Source organism: Magnolia sinica, chromosome 6 (assembly GCF_029962835.1).
Source record: "Magnolia sinica isolate HGM2019 chromosome 6, MsV1, whole genome shotgun sequence".
Taxonomy (NCBI): Eukaryota; Viridiplantae; Streptophyta; class Magnoliopsida; order Magnoliales; family Magnoliaceae; genus Magnolia; species Magnolia sinica.
This window is the reverse complement of record NC_080578.1, coordinates 7,741,084-7,766,130: the sequence shown is the minus strand read 5'-3', so window position 1 is coordinate 7,766,130 and position 25,047 is coordinate 7,741,084. Positions and strand designations below refer to the sequence as shown.

Here is a 25,047-nt window from a genome sequence, read left to right as displayed (position 1 = left end):
GTTGGGTCGACCTTGATGAATGTTTTGTATATCCACACTATCTATCAGTTTTTCAATATCATTTAAGTACATGATCCCAAAATTTAAGCAGATATAAACCTTAGGTGGGCCACACCATTAGAAACAGTGGTGAACGACAATTAAAATTTGTGGGGCACAAAAGTTTTGGATCAAGCCGATATTTCTATTTTCCCTCCATCCAAGTCTGGATGGCCTTATCAACGGGTTGGATGTAAAATAAGCATTACAATTGGCCTTAGGAAGTTTTTAATGTTGAGCGTTGAATCACCACTGTTTTGTGTGTTGTGCTCTGCCTGACATTTGGATCAACAGATGGACGGCATGGATGCAAGAAAAATCATCAAGGTAGGCCCCACAGTAAGGATAACACCCACTAAGGTGTTAGACGGTCCCCAACATATTTGCAATCCAGCTTGTGGCAAAAATCTGGTACACCAAAAAGTTCCAAGTATTATTCTCTTGTACATAAATTTTTGAACAAGTGTAGCTTTAATTTGGACCGTCTGATGCGAATGAAACTTGACGTCAGGCCTTCCTTTAACATGCCCTATCCAACAGTCCAATATTACTATATGATTAATCAATGGTGGCCATGATGCATTTTGATAGCTTATGCTTATCCATGGTCTAAGCAACATGTGCATGTGTTTCATGACAAAACTAGCCGCTTGTTTTGTAGTGTTATCTTACGAATTTTGTACTGAACAGCTTGGGTTTTTTTTTTTTTAGTTAGTAAATACAAGCATGATGTACGGTTAGATCACATGATTAAGATTAAGAGTGTAATATGATATATGAGTTCATGTACGGTCACTTTCCCGTATAAAAAGGGTAGAAAGTGATTTTTTAGATGGATTAGTCAAATGATCCATCGAATGGATGACTTATATTAATGATTAGATACATAAACCATGGATGGACAGGAGACTTGATTTAATGCATGCTCAACGGTTAAGATTAGACAAATTTACAAATGAATGGTTGATTTGGATTCGTACACATGACCTTCCACTTTGATACCATGTCAAACAACCAATTAATTTAGAAGCTCAAGACTTTAGAGAATGATGCATCAATGCGACTATTCAACTAGCAAGCAATCGTAACCTTCTTCACCTTGTTCGACAACTTTTATACAAGGATCAAATGTCTCCTTTTCCCTTTTTTGTCACTCGGATCCTTAGAATTTTGAGTTTGTTTTCTTTTGTTATATAGAGATGGGAGGAGTTACACATCTCATAAGCATTGCATCTGCAAATGGATGTTCAAAAGAGTTTACATGAGCATTTGGAAGTACATAACACCGCCATGACTAGGCTCTGCATCTAGCTATACACGAACCAAGTTAGCTTGGTTAGCTTGCTCGACTTGACTTGAAAAAGCTCGATTCGACTCGGTTTGAAAGTGAGTTCGAGCAGAGTCAAGCTGATTTTTTTAGCTCGAAAAAATTTTGAACCGAGTTTGAGCTTGCCCGAACTCGACTCGACTTGACTCGGATAGAACCCCAACTCAAATCGAGCTCGGATCAAACCAGTTCGGTGACTCAGTTACTTTGATATTGATGTTGCTCACCAAGTGTTTGATGAAATGACTCAATGAAGTATCTGCTGGTGGCAACGAATGTATGTATATGAAACAAATACCCTTCTTTTTTTTCTTAATTTTGATGTTGCCTACCAGGTGTTTGATGAAATACATGTAAACAGTTGCTATTGTTTTACATATAATAAGACATTGAAAGTGCATTCCATGTGTTTGTGAAAATGCCGCACAGTCTCGATCTTGGCTCGAACTCGGCTCAAACTGGCCCAAGCTGTTGACTAAACCGAGCTTAGTTGGCCAGTCAGGCTTAAGAACCGAGCCAAGCCGAGTTCGAGCTGGGGTCAGCTAGTGGCCGAGCCGAGCCGAGTTGTGACAAGCTCAACTCGGTTCAACTTGTGTACACCTCTAGCTCTGCAACTTGGGTTAGGGTCGAATCAAAACTAGTTCTTGCACACTCTTTCAAATAACAGATAAGCATTTAATAATCATGAGTCTAATTTGCAATGGTTCAAAAAATGTACAAATCTGACCATCTTAAACATACAGTTGGTAGCCTGAAGAGGGCTAGTTAAAACTTAAAACCATAGTCCAAAAACCTGAATACATGACTGGACTCAGTGTTCAGATAGGGTGGGTTGATTCAAAGATTCGACCCAACTTGATATTTAATTACTAGAAATTCCAAATATTAGGATTTATGATAAATACTCAAAATAGTTCAATTTGGTACAACAATATGAAACATAACTCAAAGTAACAAGACCATTGTTGATATATACACCATAGGTTGTTGGGACTCGCAGAAGCACACAGAGCAGAATCAAACAAAGTAATCACAATTGCATAAGCAAATTCGATCAATAGAGAACATTCTAAATTTACATAGAAATATCCTTGCGATGATGCACTATAAATACCAAAGTTATAAGAGATGAAACTTTACCACTCAAAGCCCCATGAGAGAAACACTAGCTTTTTCTCTCTCCATAACCCTTTCAAACTCTTATATACGTCTAGCCCTCTCCCTAATCCTAATTACACTCATAAATATAAGGTAAAATAAAAATAGAAACAAATCATGTAAAATCACACAATCCGTCGACTTGTCAATTTAACTAGTTGAAACGTGCCAATTGATCAGGCAGACTTGTCAACCAAAGTTTTTGATTGGTCAAAATTTTTAAAAACTGTACAGAGAATTTTGCCAAAAAAATTAAATATTTTCGATATCTTTCAACCTATCGACCAGACTATCTATCGATCGATGACTCCTGTTTCAACATAGATTTAAAGCATCTGATTTTCAACATTAGTTAAGGTTGTTGCCTTTATAACTTAGGTTGGGGATTTTAATCCAGTCATACCCAACACTAAGTTTCCTATAGTCTCTGACTTGTGTTGACTTGACTAGGTTTCAAGTCAAGTTAGCAAGTTTTAGAACTATAAAGACAACCAATTGATGATTACTACCAATTTTTGTAACAGATATTGGATCTATTTTTCCTTTACAGCATGTTTGGGAGCTTGGATTTAGAATGGATTGGGGTCCAAATCACAATTACATTTAAATCAAATTAGTGTGTGTATATATATATATATATATATATATATATATATATAAAAGATAGAATGACTGTAACAAGCCCATTGAAATATATACTTTGGCCAAAGATAGGAAAATTTCAAGCATTGGGTGGGCAATAAACTTAAGGATTACAAACAAGTGACTCGTTGACGGGAGATATTAATGGGAGAGTAAGTGCACAAGAACATAACTTCACTAGCAAGATAACCCATTCATTTTATCAACTTCATGGCATCCAAGGTGCTCTTCCCATCGAGTTTATTAGAGAGAATAAACTTCACATAATCCTCTCTTCTTACAGTCTTATAGTATGCTTCACTATCTTTCGTGAGATCTGGAAGAGGTCCGATTGCCGTGCTCATAGCCGGACTGTGAAATGCAGCGATGGAGAGACGTTCCTTCTCTGTGTTTATTACAGCCCGATGCTCGATGCTTCTATATATACCATTGCTTAGTATCTGCAAATCAGTAAAAGAACATAAATAAATGAACTAAAAACCTCATCTCTGTCGATGAGTTAGACAAAAACCCAAGAGGGGAACAGAGCATTTAACGTGGACTTGCCTCAAGAACATCGCCGATATTGACAATGAAAGCACTAGGAATAGGTTTTACAGGGACCCATTTCCCATCTTTCCTTATTTGCAATCCTTGCACTTCATTGACTTGAACAAGCATTGTTAGGCCGGTGGCATCGGAGTGAGGAGAGAGGCCCAAGACCTTGTCTGCCTGCGGACATGGAGGGTAGTAATTCATCCTCACCCCCTGCATCCCATCCAAAAACCTGTCTGTCAACTTCTCCGGATTGATCCCCAAGTTCTGGGCCATCAAACCCAGAAGGCGAATTACAACTCTTTGCAGTTCTGACGAGTATTTGTCCAATGTATCCCTGCATATCATACACATGTAGTTAAAACACAAAAGCTGATAGACGTCAGGTTAGGTACTGAACATTGAACCCTTTTTTTCTTTGATTGAAGGTGGATGGTACTGCTGAAATTTTACTGCATTAAACTTTGAACATTTGAACACACCATTATATTCATTTGTATAAGAAAAGCCGAATGCAATTACCCGATTACAATAGGTAAGTAACGAAGATTGGTTACAACTCCCAAGTATGATCATGTTAAAATACCTTCCCTGACACTATCCGAAATTGACCTTGTATAGTTCAGTCAATACAGTCTGCTCTAAATTCTAATAAATCAGTAGGTCAACCTAGATAGAGCTAGATTTTGAGCCCCACAAACATGAGTCATTTACTACACCAGAGCATCTGACTCGAGTACTTCAGTTTTTTAGAAGAACTTGAGTCATCTTGTGATGCCTACAGCTATCAGTGGTAGACTACATGCCACATTTGAAGTTTTTTTTTTTTTTTAATAACTTCTATGATGTTAGGTCATAAGTCTGTTATTCGTGATTGTTTACTTGTTTTAATTGACTTACTTTACTTTTACGTTTAAAAATAATAATAAAAAATAAAAATAAAAAAACAATGTAACCAATCTTATGAGGATCTCTTATGTCCTTTGTTTGTAGTTGGGATACTTGGATTTGTATTCTTAAGTTGGGTGAAAACATAATAGCTAATGTAAGACTTGGGATCTCTTTTTCCTAATATATAAACGGCGTCAACCAAACCCTATGTCTAATTTTTGGGCCTTAAATTAGCCCACCAAGCCCATATTGTTACTCTAAAACTCAGGCTTAGGATGGCCGTGACAGACATAAACAGATCCCAGTTTGGGTTCAGACCCATTGTAAATAGAATGGTACTAGAACTGAAACCTGAGTCAAACCAAACAGTCCTCAACTGAATCTAAGCACAACTATGTTGGGAAAAGCCAATGGATGGTGAGATCAGCCCCTTACCAAACATCATGAAATTTCTTTATATTTTCATTCTAATTCAGTGCAAAGTATCATGAAATTTCTTAGTATTTACCAAATGTACCTGTGCCTATAAAGATACATGTACATGTAAGATGCCTTCAGCTGCTTAAATACATGCATCTCTTAGTTCATGTCATACATTAGAAGAACCTATTTAAATGAATAAAACCATCATAATGAATTGTATGGGCACATGTGCATGGATGCATGGAATGTAGGTCGCACTACAGAGTTATTATAGCACCACACAAGACACTGTGTTTGCTGGTTGAATGCAATGGCAGCCTAGAGTACCTGAAAGTCGGGGGATGAATGGGCCAGAATTTCATTTTCCTTGAAGGGATTGGGCGGGGTGCGAGGAAGAGCATGTCTCCCCAGTCGAGTTTCTGCTCCTCTGATATCACGAATGCTTGACCATAGCCCTCGATACTGTTGGGGGGCTGAGAGTATGCCATCTTTTCCTCCAATGGTAGCTTGAAGAATTCATATGTATCAGCTTTCATTTTCTCAGTCACTTCATCTGCAACTCCATGGTTTATCAGCTGCGAACGTACATCATCACCATGTATTACTTAATTAGGACTAGTACTTCCATACGCATGATGCAAAGCCGTCCATCAGGTCGGTCCACCTCCAAAAAATGAGGCTGGCCCACTCATCAGGTGCTGCGGAGTGCACAAAACAAACCGGCGTCCATTTGTTTGCCGTGATGTGGCTCACCTGATGGGTGGATCAGGCTTTTTTTTTTTTTTGGGCCTGGGTATCTAAAATGTGGGACCCACTTAATGGCTTAGATGTCCCGCACGTGTGCCATGGCTGCAGACCATCCGTTCTCCAACGATTCCAATGTTGCGGCCCACCCGACAATCGAAACGGCCTGATTTTTGTGCCAGGTGATCTTCATGATAGGGCCTACAGTTTTCATGGTAGGGATGCCCTGAACAAGTGGCACGTTAGCCAGCATGACCGTACTCATCTAAAAAAATCAGAGCCAATCTTTAAATCAGGTGGCCACACCAAACAAACAAATGGTTGATAGGCAATGACCGACGGCCCAAATTCTCTTCCAAGCATGCCCCACCTGATGATCAGATGGGACTGATCATCAGTAACGGCGTCATAACACCGTTTCTTAAATCCTCACTAAGCAGTGTAAAGGGAGAAAAAAAAAAAAAACCGTTAAAGGACACAAACATTTATGATTCTATATACCTGGAAAAAGCCCCACTCCTGGCAAGCCTGGTGAAGCTTGGCCATTTCAAGCTGCGAGAACCGTTGGTCAAAGAGCCTGCTTAAATCAACGACGGGGATCTCCAGTCGCTCATCATATGAGACCGGGTCTACCTGGATTTCGGGCCTGATGTACCTTTGAGGGATTTCATCAGAGATCTTGGCTGCAAGATCTTGTACATTCCTGACGGGAAGAGAACCGCCTAAGTCCTGTATTCCGTTCTCAATCGTCATCACTCCGTTTTTTTTTTTTTTTTTGCTTTACTTTCCACCACACACTCAACCATCCTCACTTATATAAGTTTGTCTTGCCGTCGCTCGTCTAGGAAAGAATATGTGGCAACTCACAATCAACCGCCTGCTGCTGCTCCCTGGCGTCCACATGCTGAGTATTCTAATTATCTGAACCGTCCCTGTTTGGTAATCTCTGCCATAATGACCACAGTACAAACTTGCACGGGATAAATGTTGCACGGGCGTACCAAAATTAAAATTAGAACACAATTCAAACCAAACAACTATCACCCGAGTGTTAAGATAGGCAGACTAATAGTGACTAATAGTGTATGACCAAGATATAATGAAATTGACTGCCTTATCAGCTACTCGATTAATGTGTAAATAGGATTGGCGATATTTAGATAGTAGGGTTCATCCTCTTATGTTGGGCCATATCTTTAACTTCCATCCGTAAGTACTTTATAAAATAAAAATGAGAAAACGAATTCATAAGGTTAACTGTGAGGTCTATATTCCATATAACATATTCATAAGGTCACACATACCTGTGTGAAGGGACAACACAAACCTTTAATGGCTCCAAGAAGCTTTTAGCTGTAGGTGGGTTCCACTTGAACTTTAGTTCTACCTTGTTTTTGGGCTAATATACTAGAATGATCTTTAAAAAAAATAGATGGATGATATGGATCTAAGAAATACATCATTTTAGGTTGAGAAATTTCGATGCTTGATGTGTTGTGTAGTGCAAAGTGTTGACATGTGAAACTTCTGTGGGCCCCATAATGATGTATGTATTAGATCCATACTACCCATATATTTTTTCGTACCATTTTAGGGCATGAGAACAAAAACAAGGTAGATCAAAGGCTTAAGTGAGTCACACTATAGGAAATAATGAGAATTGGATGTCCATCGTTGAAAGCTTTTTGGAGCCCAAAGAAGGCCCTAGTCAAGTTGATATTTGTGTTTTCCCTTTATCTAGGTGTATGTGACCTTATGAATAGATGACAAATAAACCTCATGATAGACCCTAAGAAGATTTTAACCGAAGTCATTCAATCCTGCTACTTTCTACGATGTGATCCACTTGAGCTTTGGATGTACCTTATTTTTAGGCTCATGCTCTAGAACGATATCAAAAATTGATAGACAATTTGTATCCAACACATAAATCATAGTGGGCTCAAAGAAGTTCCACACCTTAAAAGTTAAGTTGTTTAGTAAGCAATCTATGGAGAGATAAAATGAGCATGTGTTAATCCAAACATTGAATTTTTTTTTATTTAATTCAATAAATAAATATATACATGTGTTAATAACCACCTAATAGGCCACATAAAATCTAATAATTTCTTGCACCAAAATCATCCTAAATTCAAGGATCTTAGGACCTGTTGGGATAGTGGGATTAAATGATATAGAATTGTATTATATGGGATTAACACCATTATTCCGTAATGATTGTATGTTTGGAAATATCATTATATTTTGGCTATCCAATTCCCATATTTGGGATAAAATACTTGTTACGGGAAAACACTAGATTAAGCAAAATCTTATTTGGTGGATCATAAAATTGTAATCAACTAACCAAATTCACAATGAAAGTTGGACAATATTATGTAATTAGAATATCATGTGTGAAGGGCATATGCGATGGACAATATGAACAAAACACATGCATCCATGTGGGGCTCACATGTGTAGTGGATTTTCAAAATTCACACAAAATACCTATAATATTCTTCCTTTTTTGTTTGTCAGCCATAATTGTTTGTCGGCCACTTATTATTATTATTTTTAATATAAATCAAGACTATTTGTGAACCTCGGATGATTGCAAATTTCTATGTAATTTTCTCTTTCATGGCCACCAGCTGGATGTTGGTAACGTTCACATCCATGCCATATGCGCCTTCCCTCCTTCTAGAAGGGGTCTATAATTCTAAAAGGGTCCAGAATTCTAGGAGTCTATAGTTGGGACAGCCTGGATTGACGTAGACGTGTGTGGCCTGGACGTGAATTAGTCGATTCGATTCAATTAAAAAAAAATACGGCAGATACATACAAAAGCTAACTGTCGTATTAGTTGGCTTTTGCCTGTTATTTGACGTTTTAAATCTGGACCGTTGATAAGACTGTCGATTTGTCCATGTTTCTTTTCTATTAGTCTGATTGCAAGAACTGTCAGTGGATACAGCGATCAAGAACACTTAATATGTTCACTATGATTTGTCGCACGTGAGAAAACAGAGGAGAGAAAATGAGAGAAACTGATGGAAATAATGCTGCTACATGGAGGGATAAAGACTCTACGTTTTTAATGGTTTGCTTCTCCATCTTCACTTTTTTCTATGGCCTGGGCCACTTGAGTTTTGGATCTCCATGATTTTTTGTAGCTCATCTTATGGTGTGGGCTGCTTGAGTTTTGAATCTTTTTAGCTTATTTTATAGTGTGGGCCACTTGAGTTTCAGATCTGCATTTTTTTTTTATTTTAAACTCATGTGATAATATGAGTCGGTGGAAAAGATGTACAAGATCGATCTCACACAGGCATCATTGTGGTTTGTTAGACAGCCTACTTACAGCTGATCCTCCTATTACAGGATAGGTGCTCGAAGTTAGTGGGAGCGGATTAGATGTTGCTACCATTACCATGTTGGATAGACCTTGATGAATGTTTTGTATATCCACACTATCCATCAGTTTTTCAATATCATTTTAGTACATGATCCCAAAATTTAAGAAGATACAAATCTTAGGTGGGCCACACCATTAGAAACAGTGGTGAACGACAATTAAAATTTGTGGGGCAAAAAAGTTTTGGATCAAGCCGATATTTCTATTTTCCCTCCATCCAAGTCTGGATGGCCTTATCAACGGGTTGGATGTAAAATAAGCATTACAATTGGCCTTAGGAAGTTTTTAATGTTGAGCGTTAAATCACCACTATTTTGTGTGTTGTGCTCTGCCTGACATTTGGATCAACGGATGGACGGCATGGATGCAAGAAAAATCATCAAGGTAGGCTCCACAGTAAGGATAACACCCACTAAGGTGTTAGACGGTCCCCAACATATTTGCAATCCAGCTTGTGCCAAAAATCTGGTACACCAAAAAGTTCAAGTATTATTCTCTTGAACATAAATTTTTGAACAAGTGTAGCTTTAATTTGGACCGTCTGATGCGAATGAAACTTGACGTCAGGCCTTCCTTTAACAGGCCCTATCCAACAGTCCAATATTACTATATGATTAATCAATGGTAGCCATAATGCATTTTGATAGCTTATGCTTATCCATGGTCTAAGCAACATGTGCATGTGTTTCATGACAAAACTAGCCGCTTGTTTTGAAGTGTAACTTACGAATTTTGTACTGAACAGCTTGGTTTTGTTTTTTTTTTTTTTTTTTTTTTTTTTGTATTTTAGTTAGTAAATACAAGCATGATGTACGGTTAGATCACATGATTAAGATTAAGAGTGTAATATGATATATGAGTTCATGTACGGTCACTTTCCTGTATAAAAAGGGTAGAAAGTGATTTTTTAGATGGATTAGTCAAATGATCCATCGAATGGATGACTTATATTAATGATTAGATACATAAACCATGGATGGACAGGAGACTTGATTTAATGCATGCTCAACGGTTAAGATTAGACAAATTTACAAATGAATGGTTGATTTGGATTCATACACATGACCTTCCACTATGATACCATGTCAAACAACCAGTTAATTTAGAAGCTCGATACTTTAGAGAATGATGCATCAATGCGACGATTCGACTAGCAAGCAATCGTAACCTTCTTCACCTTGTTGGGCACCTTTCATACAGGGATCAAATGTCTCCTTTCCCCTTCTTTGTCACTCGGAACCTTGGAATTTTGGGTTTGTTTTCTTTTGTTGTATAGAGATGAGAGGAGTTGCACATCTCATAAGCATTACATCGGCAAATGGATGTTCAAAAGAGTTTGCATGAGCATTTGGAAGTACACAACACCGCCATGACTAGGCTCTGCATAGAGCTGTACAAGAACTAAGTTAGCTCAGTTAACTTGCTCGACTTGACTTGAAAAACCTTGATTTGACTCGGTTTGAAACTGATTTCGAGCTGAGTCAAAGTTGATTTTTAAAGCTCAAAAAAATTTTGAATCGAGTTTGAGCTTGCCTGAACTTGACTCGATTCGGATCGAACCCCAACCTGAATCGAGCTCAGATCGAACCAGTTCGGTGACTCGGTTACTTTGATATTGATGTTGCTCACTAAGTGTTTGATGAAATGACTCAACAAAGTGTCTGCTGGTAGCAACAAATGTATGTATATGAAACAAATACCCTTGTTTTTTTTTCTTGAATTTGATGTTGCCTACCCGGTGTTTGATAAATACATGTAAACAATTGTTGTTGTTTTACATACAGTAAGACATTGAAAGTGCATTCCATGTGTTTGTGAAAATGTTGCACAATCTCAATCTTGGCTCGAACTCGGCTCAAACTGGCCCAAGCTGCTCACTAAACCGAGCCGAGCTAGCCAATTAGGCTCGAGATCCGAGCCGAGCCGATTTGTGACAACCTCGACTCAGTTCGACTTGTGTACACCTCTAGCTCTGCAACTTGGGTTAAGGTCGAATCAAAACCAATTCTTGCACATTCTTCAAATAACTGATAAGCATTTAATAATAATGAGTCTAATTTGCGATGGTTCAAAAAATGTACAAATCTGACCATCTTAAACATACAGTTGGTAGCTTGAAGAGGGCTAGTTAAAACTTAAAACCATAGTCCAAAAACCCAAATACATGACTGGACTCAGTGTTCAGCTAGGCTGGGTTGATTCAAAGATTCGACCCAACTTGATATTTAATTACTATAAATTCCAAATATTAGGATTTGTGATAAATACTCAAAATAGTTCAATTTGGTACAAGAATATGAAACATAACTCAAAATAACAACACCATTGTTGATATATACACCATAGGTTGTTGGGACTTGCAAAAGCACACAGAGCGGAATCAAACAAAGTAATCACAATTGCATAAACAAATTCAATAGGAAACATTCTATAGTTACATAGAAATATCCTTGCAATGACGCACTATAGATAATACAGTTACAAGAGATGAAACTTTACCAATCAAAGCCCTATGAGAGACGCTAGCTTTTTTTCTCTCCATAACCCTTTTAAACTCTTATGTATGTCTAGCCCTCTCCCTAATCCTAATTACACTCATAAATATAAGGTAAAATAAAAATAGAAACAAATCATGCAAAATCACACAATCCGTCGACTTGTCAATTTAACCGGTCGAAACGCGCAGACTTGTCTACCAGAGCTTTTGATTTGTCAAAATTTTTAAAAACTATCCGGAAAATTTTGCCAAAAAAATTTAAATATTTTCAATATCCTTGGGCTTATTGACCAAACCGTCGATCGATCGATGACTACTGTTTCATCATAGATTTAAAGTTGCTGGTTTTCAGCATTAGTTAAGGTTGTTGCCTTTACAACTTAGGTGGGGATTTTAATCGAGTCAGACCCAACACCAAGTTTCCTTAGTCTCTAACTTGTGTTGACTTGACCAAGTTTCAAGTCAACTTAGCAAGTTTTAGAACTAAAAAGACAACCAATTGATGATTACTACCAATTTTTGTAACAGATATTGGATCTATTTTTCCTTTACAGCATGTCTGGGAGCTCGGATTTAGAATGGATTGGAGTCCAAATCACAATTACATTTAAATCAAATTAGTATGTGTGTGTGTACGTGCGCATGTGTATATATATATATATATATATATATATATATATATATATATAGAATGACTGTAATAAGCCCATTGAAATATATACTTTGGCCAAAGATGAGAAATTTTCAAGCATTGGGTGGGCAATAAACTTAAAGATTACAAACGAGTGACTCGTTGACGGGCAGATATTAATGGGAGAGTTCAAAGTGCACAAGAACATAACTTCACTAGCAAGATAGCCATTCATTTTATCAACTTCATGGCATCCAAGGTGCTCTTCCCATCGAGTTTACTAGATATAATAAACTTCACATAATCCTTATTGCTTACAGTCTTATAGTACGCTTCACTGTCTTTCGTGAGATCTGGAAGAGGTCCGATTGCCGTGCTCATAGCCGGACTGTGAAATGCAGCGATGGAGAGACGTTCCTTCTCTGTGTTTATTACAGCCCGATGCTCAATGCTTCTATATACACCATTGCTTAGTATCTGCAAATCAATAAAAGAACATAAATAAACGGACTAAAAGCCTCATCTCTGTCAATGAGTTCGACAAAAACCCATTAGGGGAACAGAGCATTTAATAACGTGGACTTGCCTCAAGAACATCGCCGATATTGACAATGAAAGCACCAGGAATAGGTTTTACAGGGACCCATTTCCCATCTTTCCTTATTTGCAATCCTTGCACTTCATTGACTTGAACAAGCAATGTTAGGCCTGTGGAATCAGAATGAGGAGAGATGCCCAAGACCTTATCTGCCTGTGGACATGGAGGGTAGTAATTCATCCTCACCCCTTGTGCCCCATCCACAAAACTGTCCTTCAACTTCTCCGGATCCAACCCCAAGTTCTGAGCCATCAAACCCAGAAGCCGAATTTCAACTCTTTCCAGTTCCAATGAGTATTTGTCCAATGTATTCCTTCAAATCATATAGAGTAGTTAAACGAGTTAGGTACTGAACATTGGAACTCTCTCTCTCTCTCTCTCTCTCTCAAACACACACACACTTACTGTTTGGATGGTTGAATGCAATGCTAATCTAGCGTACCTGAAAGAAGGGGGATGCGTGGGCCACAAACTCATTTTCCTTGCGGGGATTGGACGGGCCATGAGGAAGAGCATGTCTCCCCAGTCGAGTTTTTGGTCATCTGAGACCACGAAGGCTTGACCATAACCCTCGATACTGTTGGGGGGCTGAGAGTGGGCCATCTTTTCCTCCAATGGTAGCTTGAAGAATTCATCTATATCAGCTTTCATTCTCTCAATCACTTCATCAGCCACTCCATGGTTTATCAGCTGCACATGCACATCATTACCATGCAGTACTTTGTTATTAAGGACTAATACTTCCACATGCCAAGTGGCCATGTATGGATGGCTTAGATGTAGCCGTGCCATGTTCGCACATTTGTTGGTCCATAGTGGGCCATATATATATATATATATATATATATAAGTAAGTTAGATTTTAAATCATTTATAAGTAACTTTTTTACTTAAAAGTAAGTAAATACTTTAGCTTAATAAGTAGAAACTAAGATAAACAACTTGAAGCATAAGTAATTTATCTTAATTAACTTAGGATCCAAATGCCTCTTAAATAAGTCACTTTTTGAAACTCCCAGAACTCAAAAGTTAGCTAATGAGTTTTTTTTTTGTTAGCTGGTTAGTACACCCCACTGCCAGTTCACACTCACTGTTAGCCACCCCCACTAGGGATCGATACCAAGACCTCAATGTTGAAACGAGTTATCTTTCACTCAATCTGACACTTGAGTATGGATCAGGGTGTAGAAGTTAGCTAATGAGTTCATACTCAAGGTGTAGAAGTTAGCTAATGAGTTGTAATAAAGAACGGGGCAAATAAGTCTCCTCATGAAACTCTCTCATCTACCAGATTTTTGAATCGGGTTAGCTTTTGGACTCCAATTACATGAGGTGATTCATTTAGGGTATATCTGATTTTTTTAAATAAATATAAATGTATCGAAAATGTATAATAATTATTTTCTTTGGAAGTTACCCAATCTTCCCAAGGGTGGTTTTGACTCTTACTAGTCTCAACTCTAAAGGGAGGATGCTGCCAAATATACGTAAGCTCACTATGATATATGTGGATTATCCACACTGTCAATGTGTTATGCTAACTGAATTTAGGACATGAGCAAAATAATAAGGCAACTCAAAGCTCAAATGAACCTAAAGAAAAAAGGGAATCGAACACCCAAAGTTAAAAACTTCATGGGGCACTGTTTACTTTGGTGTGGGCCACTTAAATGTTAGATCTTCCTTATTTTCGGCTCATGCCTTAAAATATTCTGCTAAACGGATGGACAACGAAGATATGTAATATACATCATGGTGGGGCCCACAAATTTAAGCCCGTCCTTGTGAAAACAGGATGAAATTATAATAATTGGTTATCTACAAGGCATTTAAGGTAAATTTGGAAAATCAAACGGACCCTTAGTGGAGCAATCACATGTTGTGACCACATCACACGTGTTCTCATGAAAATCGGTTTCCACGCCAGCATTTCACCGGTAGGAAAACAGAGTTATCCGCTACATTACCATGCAATGTAGATGCGATGTCCAAAAAGAGAAATGGTCACGTGCAGGTCACGGCATGCTAACTTGTCTCGCCGGATTATCATTCCCGCCAACGTGCCATTTATGCGGAAAATCCACACCATACAAACGCTAGGCTCCATTATGAAGATCCCACATCTAGAAATCAATCCAATCCACTCATCAGATGGGTCACCACTGTATACTGAATCAGACCGTTGGTTCTCCATCGATTCCAATGTTACGGCCCACCCGACCGTCCAAACGGCCTGATTTTTTTACCAGATGATCTTTACGGGAGGGCCACCGTCTTCATGGCACGGATGTCCTACACAAGCGACATGTTGGCCAGCATGACAGTTCTTATCTAGAAAAAAAATCACAGCCAATCTTATAATCAGGTGACCACACAAAACAAACAAATGGTTTTTTTTTTTAAACACACGCACACTCACCCCACACACTCACACTGGTGGAATTTCACCACCTATGGGTACTCGAACCCTTGACCGGAGTTGAAACTCCTGAGAGTCTACCACCCGAGCAAGAGTAAGAACCCAAGAAGACAAACAAATGATTAATTAGGCATTTACTGAAGGCCCAAATTCTCTTCCAAGCATGCCCCACGTAATGATCAGATGGGCCTGATCATCAGTAACGGCGTCATAACACCGTTTCTTAAATCCTCACTAAGCAGGAAAAAAAAAAAACATTTAAGGACACAAACATCTATGATTCTATATACCTGGAAAAAGCCCCACTCCTGGCAAGCCTGGTGAAGCTTGGCCATTTCAAGCTGCGAGAACTGTTGGTCAAAGAGCCTGCTTAGATCAACGACGGGGATCTCCAGTCGCTCATCATATGAGACAGAGTCTACCTGGATTTCGGGCCTGATGTACCTTTGAGGGATTTCATCAGAGATCTTGGCTGCAAGATCTTGTACATTCCTGACGGGAAGAGAACCACCGTAGTCGAAAGACTCCGATATCCCGTTCTCAATCTCCATACCTAGCGTTTTTCTTCTCTCCCCCCCACCCAAACTCAACTATCATTCCCTCTCATCCTCAATTAAATACACTTCTCTTGCCGTCGCCTGTTTAAGAGTAAAATGTCGCGACTCAGGATCAACCGTCTGTCGCTGCCCGCTGGGGTCCACATTCTGAGTCTTCTAATGATCTGAACTGTCCCTGTTTGGAAATCTCTGTTAAGATAACCACAGTAAGAAAATTGCGTTGAAACCTTTGATTTTTAACATCATGGATGAATTTAGAAGAATGAGGGGAAATTTTTAAACGGTTCTATTTAAAACTCTAAAAATCAAAGGTGAGGATCATCGTTAAAGCATGATCATCGGTAGAGAATATGGGCGGTTCAAATCTTCGGACCCTATCACGATGTGGGCCCCAGTGGGGGGCAATGCACGCTGGATTTGGACGCGGAATGGGTACTACCCCCACCAGGGCCTAGCTAGAGACGGACGGTCCCCGTCAATGACTCTGTGGGGCGCGCCGTGATGTATATGTATTATCCACGCCGTCCATCCATTTTGACAGATTATTTCAGGCAAATACACCATAAAGGAGGCAGATCGAAGGCTTAAGTGGACCACACCAGAGGAAGCATTGGGTATTGAAAGCGTACCGTTGAAAACTTCTTGAGGGCCATAGAAGTTTTGGATCAAGCTTATATTTATTTTTTCCCTTCATCCACGTCTATGTGACCTTATGAACAGGTTGGATGTTAAATAAACATTACGGTGGGCCTAGTAAGTTTTCAACGGTAGGAGTTCAATCCTCACTGCTTCCTGTGGTGTGGTTCACATCATCCATTGACCTGCCTCTTTTTTGGTCATAATATTAAATTGATCTTTCAAAATAGATTAATGGAGTGGATAAAACATATTCATCACCATATTCATCACGGTGGGCCCCACAGATCCCCTAACAGGACCGTCCCAATCCGTGGGCCGGCTGGATTCTGAGTCGCGACAGAAGCAAAACGACGTAAAGAAATATTTAAAAAAAAAAAAAAGAAAAAAAAAAAGAAGAGTTAAATAAAAAAAATGAAAGAAAGAAACGAATGAATGATCACATGCGGCAGCGTGTGAACATTCGTATCTGTCCTTCTTTTCTTTTTTTTCCCGCTTCCACCATCATATCACGTGCGTCGAGTATCTGATCTGAAATGAGTGGGTCACACCATGTGAAAATTAAGCCAATCCATCAATCGAGAGGACCACACCAATACACTGAGTCATACCAACGGCTGTCCATTGATTTTGACCTCGAGTCCCATTCGATGAGTGGATCAACTTGATTTTTGCATCGGATGCTCAAGCTGGTATGGCCCACTTTTCTCATGAATCCGATATGGTATATATGTAACAGTTTGAAAGTGAATAAAGGGCTGTGTGTGACCAAGAGAAACCCTCGTAACACTTGCAAGCTGAGACCATTTCGGTGGGGTTAGTTAGAAAATGCCTCGGCCTAGATATCAGCGGGACCATCCATCAGATGGACTACACGTGTGGTCTATTGTTGTCGAAATCCTATCTTTTAGGATTAATGATTTGAGTAAATCTAAAGAAAATTGATCCGAGTCGCACCATAAATCCCTTATTATATGAATTTGAAGGATGCTATTGTCAGATATGGAGCAGGTACAGTATGGCCTGGCTCCATCTTTGAAAACGGTCCACGGTACAGTTAAATCCTGTTATATTGTCCATGCACCGCATGAGGAAAAATTGAAAAGACAGAATTCCGGCCAGGAGATTAGATACCTCTTGACGAGAGATCATTACCTAACCGGAGTATATGTGCTATGTTGTCACGTTGTCCATCTTTCCTAATTGCATGTACGTTGTCGGGTACGCAACAAGCTCTGGTCTTTGTGAAAGTAATCTCAAATAAAATCAAACAATATGATAGGGAAAGAAAATTGAAATAACAGCATAAAATATGCAAAATTTACCTAGAAAAATCTTTGTAAGAAAAAACCATGATATTAATTGTCAAACAATTCATGACCATCAGAAAGTTACAAGAGATAAAAAACTTACCAATATAAAAATCCTAGCTTTCTCACTCTCAAAACTCTTAACTCACAAACTCTCACGCTTTCATTAACCTTAATCTTGTATTAATTCAATTTACATAATACACATATAGAATTATAAACAAATTCGTGCATTTACGCAGAAGTTGCACAAACCGTTGATTGAACCATTGATCGAATCAACTCCAATCGATGACCCATCGATCAAATCGATACCTAATGTCAATCAAATCGGAAATGTTTAGAGAGTTAACTTATATTTTTCGAATTTTCTCGATTTAATCGACTAAGCTGTCAATCAAATTAAAAACTCTGATTCAATATTAGATCAAAGGCACCCGATCAACACATGTATCTCATCTTTTCTATTGTATTTCAAATTATTTTAAAATAATTTAGTGTTTCAAAATATCCGTTGAGACGGGCCATGACTGTGGCCAAAGGTGCACATGTGGCCTACAAATGTGTCTTTTCACTTAAGTCTGAAAGGTTGCATCCTTTTAATTTTTGTTTTGAAAAGTTATCTTTTGAAACCTAAGGGTCGCATCGATTGGGTTTAAACCCAATAGTCACAACCTTTTTGAAAGGGTGTCTCTACACCCTTAAGGGTGTCTTCACAAAGTCTATAAATAGACTTTCTCTCATCTGTTTTAAATTAATAAGAAAAAGTTTGTTTTACATTAAAAGTATAGTTTAAGTGTTTTCTAGTTCAGGTTAAGAGTGCAAGTGATTCGAGCCCGTGTACAGTGAGTGCACCGCTGGGACAGGGTCATAGTTGTTATATCCTGGAGGTCGATTGCTCTGAAAACCTGTTGCACTTTCTATAAATTGATAAGTTTTCTAACTTTCTTATTTTAATTTTATATTTTTAAATAGTTTTCCAAAATCCAATATCCAACCATCTTGAAATCGAATTTTCTTGGAAAACTATTTAAATTAGGGAATTATGGTTGTGCATCTGTCTTATTCAAAAGACATTGAGGAATAGCCCAAAAGCATATACCACCGACTTGATTTGTGAGTCAAGGCCCATATAACCCAGTGCCATCATATCCCTAAAAATTATGGATATTTGGTTTTTCAAAACGGACAGTCCATATAAATATGTTGGTATATTTCGCAGTTCCTAAGTCCCTTATGGCCATGGCTAAAATCTCCTAGAAATTACATTATAACCCCTTATGTGTTCCAACTCAGTGAATCGGGGCGAACAGGATTTTGCTTCTCCTAGAAGTAGCACCTGGCATATACATGATGAATATTAACAAAAACCCACCAATCCTTCAACGGTTCCTTATGAATGGGCCAAGGAGATTACATAAACGTGAATTATCACTTACTACCTATCACTAGCATATAAATTAGCAACATAAGAGAAAACATCACCAATTTGAAATTTATGATAGTAAGATCAAGCCAAGTTTTAGTAAGTGGTCAATCCATCTTGGTGCCTGTAGGTTGTACGGTTCAGATACACTTGTATATGATCCATGAATGACATAGCTCTTAACTATCTTTCTCATGGTAATGATATGCTATGTCCATTTTGGGAAATAGAGGGCCCTGTACAATACCTGCATCTCTGCATTCGAAATCATTTTACATGAAATTGGTACAAAGGGTGAAGAAAGGTGTTGCCGCTTATTCTTGAGTTTTCTTTTAGAGAGACCTTTCAATTTTATTTTATTTATAATAAAAAAAACACGTTGGAGTCTTCTCCTTCTTTTCCTAAGGGCAATGATGATCCGACGATTTCCAAAGCCGCTTTATACAGAGTCTTCTAAGATCCCTCTATTCCATGAGATGACGATTCGTGAAATCTCAAATGCCTATGGTTAGGATTCAGAAATTCTGCGATTAAGAGTCTGACGAGTAAAGGATCACAAATTCTAGGGCAGGAGACAAAGCTACATTGTGTGGGATGTCGTTTTACTACAATTGGTCCACTTTTAGGGTGGAGTCTACTTTTAGGGTGGAGATATGGAACATTCTAATTATTAGTTTGAGAATGAAAGGCCCTAGGATTATTTATGTTTAAGAGATCATCATGGAGTTATGTTTATAGATCTATTTTGAGAAACCAAGATTGGACGGCTCTCATTGCTTCTTACAAATTGAGGAGATTTTATTATAATGAAATGAAAAGAGACAGATAGGGAATAGTTCTATTGAACTAGTGAGTCATTGGATGAATGGCTAAAATCTATTTAGCAGTTCTCTGATGATGAGATTTCATTTGGGAATGATCCCATTAGATATTTTTCCCAATTAGGTGGGAGTCCTGAGAGGGCCAATCAATGCCATCTCCAACCATAAATACATTTGAAGCTCTGACGATGGCAAAAGTGGTTGCAAAGAGAAAAACTTTTTCTCTATCAACCATTCAAAGCCTTAATAACAGGAAATGATTGGTTATGTGATGGTTCCAATGACAATGACAGGGGTTTGTTGTTGTTGTTGTTGTTTATATGTGTAAATCCTGACCCGGATTCCAGATTCGAAACGTTGTGAGAATAGATGACAGTTGTGGATGTGAGAGGATCTAATGGCTACAAGGTCCTAAAATTTTAAAGAGAAAAAAAAGGATTTCCTCATTTCTGTTTTCATATCTAAGGTTTTGTACGTTAGGATTATTCTAATGTCTATTCTCTGGTTGTGTCTATTGTTGAACTTTCGTATGCACCAAAATTCTCGATGCTTGATATTCGTTACATACATCAGGTGTGTCCTTTGATGTCATGTCATGGAGCTAAAATATCATGTTTGGATCTCTGGTTACTATATAATAAGAAACGGTTCATGTAAAAAAAAAAAAAGGGTTTATCAATCGATGGCTGAAATTATCCTCTACTGTCCACCCATAAGACTCCACTAGATGAACCATCTGGATCACTGGGGTGATGCTCCATCTTTATAATGTAATGCTGTCTTGATCAGGAAACGGTGTCGATTCTCGCTGAGACTGTATATTAGGCACAAAGTTTATTAAACTTTTATCCTAAGAATTTCCAAATAAGCGGTCACGATCATCTCTTGGTAGGCAAAAGGAGCGAATCCCTTTAAAAACAATATCTCCACAATTGTTGTTATAAACCGCTAGATGGGTAGTGCACATCCTGTTTAATTTAACATAATTTAAGTTATGTTGATGTTAACATGCATTAGTTGGGTGATGTTACTCATGACTCGTCAATTTTCTTTGTGGATTAATTGAGAAATGCAACACTCAAATAGGGAAAGATTCTAAAAGTTCTCATGTTAGTATGATGCATGTGTGAGAGATCTCGACCGTCTACCAAGTAGGGTTATAGATAAACAGGCTTTGTCTAAATGTTAAACATGGATGCTGATAAAAAAAAGCATTCTCTTACAAGTATATATGATAAGTGGATTGGCCAGGGACAGGGCATTATCTATAATCAAATGCATATATTGCTTAAATCGGATCCCTCTCACGTGTTGCAAGTCATATGAAGTAGGCATAACACTTCTCATTGTTGGAATAGTTTTCTGTCATATGATTTCATGCTTACTTAGAATTATAACTTTAGATCTATGGTGCGTACTGCATGCATAGAATCCATGATCCAAAATATCAATTTTAATCATGTCATTTTTCATATGGCACATGTGAGAGTGAAAATATTATTTAGTGGGTTTTGCCTTTAATGGCCTAGATGGAGGGGTATTCATCTCGGACACATGACACATGTAGATAATGCATCAGTGCTAGCCATTGATGGAAGTAGTATCATGTAAAGGCAAAAGGTCAAAAGATGAATAGTAAAAAAAAAAAAAAAAAAAACTCTTGTGGTTTTCAACTAGGGGAATTGATTGGAAAGACCGACTAAATGCATAGTTTGGATTCACCGTTAGATGACAATTGGATTGTAATTACAATTTATTTTAGATGTGGTTCTTCATTGGTTGTTCTATAGAATAATGGTTCTCACATGCCTTGATTGGAATGACTTCAATTGTGGGCCCCACCATGATGTATATTTGTCATCCAACCCGTTCATATGGTGGGCCACTTCCAGCAGTGGGCCCACCCCAAAAATTAGTCGAATAAACGGCTCAGGTGGCCCACATCAGAGGAAACAATGGGATTGAATGTATACCTTTGAAACCCTGTTCTGGGCCACAGAAGTTTTGGATCAAGATGAAATTTATTTTTTTCCCTTTTAGCCAGGTACGTGTGACCTTATCAACGGATTGGATGGCATACAGACATGACGGTGGGCCCCACATGGGACCCACAGTGATGTATGTGTTTGTCTCCCACCATCAGCGGACGGTGGAGCCCACTATGATGTATGTGTTTTCTTCATACCATCCAGACGGACGGTGGAAAACCCCCCAGCATGTGTGTGCTTTATTCATGCTGTCCATCTATATGGGGTCCACCATAATGCACATGTTGCATCCAAACTGTCAATCCATTTTGCAAGCTCATTTTTGGGCATGAGCTAAAGAATGAGTCAGATCCATCCACCTATGGGATCCATCATGATGCATGTGTTGCATCCAAGCCTCCCAACCATTTGGAAAGCACATTTTTGGGCATGAGCTGAAGAATGAGGCAGATTTAGGATCAAGTGGACCACATAGCAAATAGTAGTGGGGATTGAGTCTCTGCCATTGAAATCCTTTGTTGTCACAAAAGTTTGGATTATTAGGAAATGTGTTTTCCTCTTAATCCAGGTTTGTGTGACCTTATGACCGGATTGGATAGAAAATAAATGTTAGGGTGGGCTTTGGGAACCTTAATGGTGGAAAAATCACTATTTCCACTTATATTTGGGTGTGGCCCATTTGGTATGCATGGGGCCCAATTGGTGTAGTCCATTTGAGATATATAAAGCCCATGTGATTAGGCCCATTTTGATGTATTCTAAGGCCCATGGGTTATGGCCTATTGCAATGTACATAAGGCCCGTTGGTGAGGCCCATTAATGCAGCCCATTTGATGAATGTGAGGCCCATGTGATACGGCCCATTTGATGTATCTAAGGCCCATGGGTCGAGGCCTAATGGGTTGTCCTTAGGGTCCATTGCAATGCGTGATTTCTCCATGGTTTGTGGCAGGCTATGCCTTAGGAGCAATGTTGGTTTGACGTCTACATTGCAAGTGTAATGTTGGTTAAATGTCCGCATTACGACTCTCCCCAGGACCCATTGATAGGCCGTACTTGTTGTGTGTAGGCCGTCTAGGCCCATCTGCATTGTAAGGATAATTCATCACTTTATAACATGCTTAGTATAGCTCCATGATACATGCCCATACGCATCATATGTATGCTTGATATAAGGAATGTTTGATCATAGCATAAGCCGTTGGACTGAGGCATTTACGAGACTCCTTATGAGACGGAGTGCCCCCACATGAGTGCGTGGTACGCGCAGGATTGCTGCATGATTTGATGACGTGACTCATGCATTCCACATATAGGTGACTTGATCACTGCACGCCCAGGCGACATCAGGGTCGTGGCTCCACATACACATCGTGGATGGCCGCATCGGATACTGAAAATGCTTGGTTCTAGCACTGTGGGTACTTTAGATGTCTTTGGGTAAAAGTCCCAGAACCTTTTTGGTACCAAGAGATGCTCCAACGTCTAGACCGAGTGGATACACGAGTGCTCAAGTGCCGAATATCAGTAGGCCGCATCTCCTACTGTGTCGTGGTCGGTTGGAAGGGGGTGTAGCCTTATCCGCCCGAGTGAGGGGTTTATAAGCTAGGCTGAGTTTGACCAGCTCGCAAATGAGTCCGCTATCGATGAGCCGGGTAAGTATTGGCAGACTACTGGTCAGGCGGATAGTGTGGTCTCTTCCACTTGCTTGACTGTGCAGCTAGGGAGGAGGCAGTCAATGTGAGTGTACTAGACCTCGGTGATATCCAAAAGGAAACTATACTGATATGTGTATTTGATGAGGACTGGCATGCTTGCTTTGCATCTCGCATATGACATTTGGCTACATAGGCCTCACATCACATGGCCTTGGTATGGCCAATAGCATTCATGCCTTGCATTACATCGTTTTGATATAGCTGATTGCATTCATGGACTTACCGCATATTTTCGCATTACTCTGATATTGTACACTTGGCACTTGCTCTACGCACACACTTACACCACCCTCTAAGCTTTTGTAAGCTTATGCACGACCGTTGCGTGCAGGTAGCGTTGGACAGCAATAGCGCTGAGGCAAGAGTGCGCATCAGTTTATTTTAGAACTTTTTGATCACCTTGTATTTCCCTTCCCGCTTTGTACTTAAAGTTTTTGATATAGTGGATATGTGGTGATGTTGTTTTGGTGACTTGGTTATGCTCCATTACAAAAAAAAATTCATACTGAAAATCCTCCTTGTAGGATCCCAGGATCGGAATCTGGCATGTGAGTGCCGGGATCTGAGAATTGAGCACTACGGAGGCTGTCAGCGCCGAATTTAGCGATCGAAAATTTTGTGAGCCCGTTTTTCGAGTTTGGAGCGTGACATCAATGGATCTGATCAGATCGATGATTGACTTAATTAGACCATGAGCCAGTTATAACTATTCTTATATAAATGCTTACATTTTCTTCTTGTACGAATAAATCCACTTGTAATCACATCCATCCTCAACATCATTCTATGGTAGGATCCAATACTTTTTTAAAAAATATTATTTTCATCCGATCATATGCCAATGTACGACACATGTGTTAGATCTAGTCAATTTATATGATAGTTCCAATGAAATCCTCAACTCAAAATTTGGTTAATAGGTTTATCAAGTAATTCATAGATATATCTATCTAGACTAAACCTGAAATTGTGGGGGTGCACTTGAATGCATTTAGATAAACCACTTAACCCATGGAGTATAAGTTTAATCAATAAATATTTAATAAATGGGTTGACATAAAGGCTTGTACCAAGAAATGTATATGATGAATGTTATGGATTAATATGCACATGTGTTACATTAGTATCATATAGGTTTTGTAGAAAAGATATCTAGAATCAAACTGATTACATGTTTTGATGATCTTAATTGGTGGTCATTGAATAAATGGTTAGAAAGAAAATTGTTAGTGGTTTGAATTCAAAAGATGATTGTTGGGTCAATAAGATTTTTAGGTTATATTTTATT

General features: G+C 38.7%; 2 protein-coding genes across 2 annotated transcripts; both read right to left on the bottom strand.

Annotated features, from left to right (window-relative positions):
- Nucleotides 1-3,339: 3,339 nt before the first annotated feature.
- LOC131248148 (S-norcoclaurine synthase 1-like) lies at nt 3,340-6,616 on the bottom strand. Its single transcript, XM_058248231.1, has 4 exons — nt 6,260-6,616; nt 5,342-5,589; nt 3,713-4,037; nt 3,340-3,606 (listed from the first exon to the last, which is right to left on the bottom strand). The coding sequence occupies exons 1-4, from the start codon at nt 6,509-6,511 to the stop codon at nt 3,361-3,363; spliced, it is 1,071 nt and encodes a 356-aa protein (XP_058104214.1). The 5' UTR covers nt 6,512-6,616; the 3' UTR covers nt 3,340-3,360.
- A 5,775-nt stretch (nt 6,617-12,391) lies between these two features.
- LOC131248147 (S-norcoclaurine synthase 1-like) lies at nt 12,392-15,931 on the bottom strand. Its single transcript, XM_058248229.1, has 4 exons — nt 15,594-15,931; nt 13,327-13,574; nt 12,873-13,197; nt 12,392-12,763 (listed from the first exon to the last, which is right to left on the bottom strand). The coding sequence occupies exons 1-4, from the start codon at nt 15,852-15,854 to the stop codon at nt 12,518-12,520; spliced, it is 1,080 nt and encodes a 359-aa protein (XP_058104212.1). The 5' UTR covers nt 15,855-15,931; the 3' UTR covers nt 12,392-12,517.
- Nucleotides 15,932-25,047: the final 9,116 nt, after the last annotated feature.

Excerpts from the sequence above, each read along its gene's own strand:
- LOC131248148 (XM_058248231.1), bottom strand. The coding sequence starts at position 6,511 with ATGACGATTGAGAACGGAATACAGGACTTAGGCGGTTCTCTTCCCGTC. Across the intron at positions 5,590-6,259 it reads AGGAGTGGGGCTTTTTCCAG|CTGATAAACCATGGAGTTGC; the intron begins GTATATAGAATC and ends GTACGTTCGCAG. Across the intron at positions 3,607-3,712 it reads ATATCGGCGATGTTCTTGAG|ATACTAAGCAATGGTATATA; the intron begins GCAAGTCCACGT and ends ACTGATTTGCAG.
- LOC131248147 (XM_058248229.1), bottom strand. The coding sequence starts at position 15,854 with ATGGAGATTGAGAACGGGATATCGGAGTCTTTCGACTACGGTGGTTCT. Across the intron at positions 13,575-15,593 it reads AGGAGTGGGGCTTTTTCCAG|CTGATAAACCATGGAGTGGC; the intron begins GTATATAGAATC and ends GTGCATGTGCAG. Across the intron at positions 12,764-12,872 it reads ATATCGGCGATGTTCTTGAG|ATACTAAGCAATGGTGTATA; the intron begins GCAAGTCCACGT and ends ATTGATTTGCAG.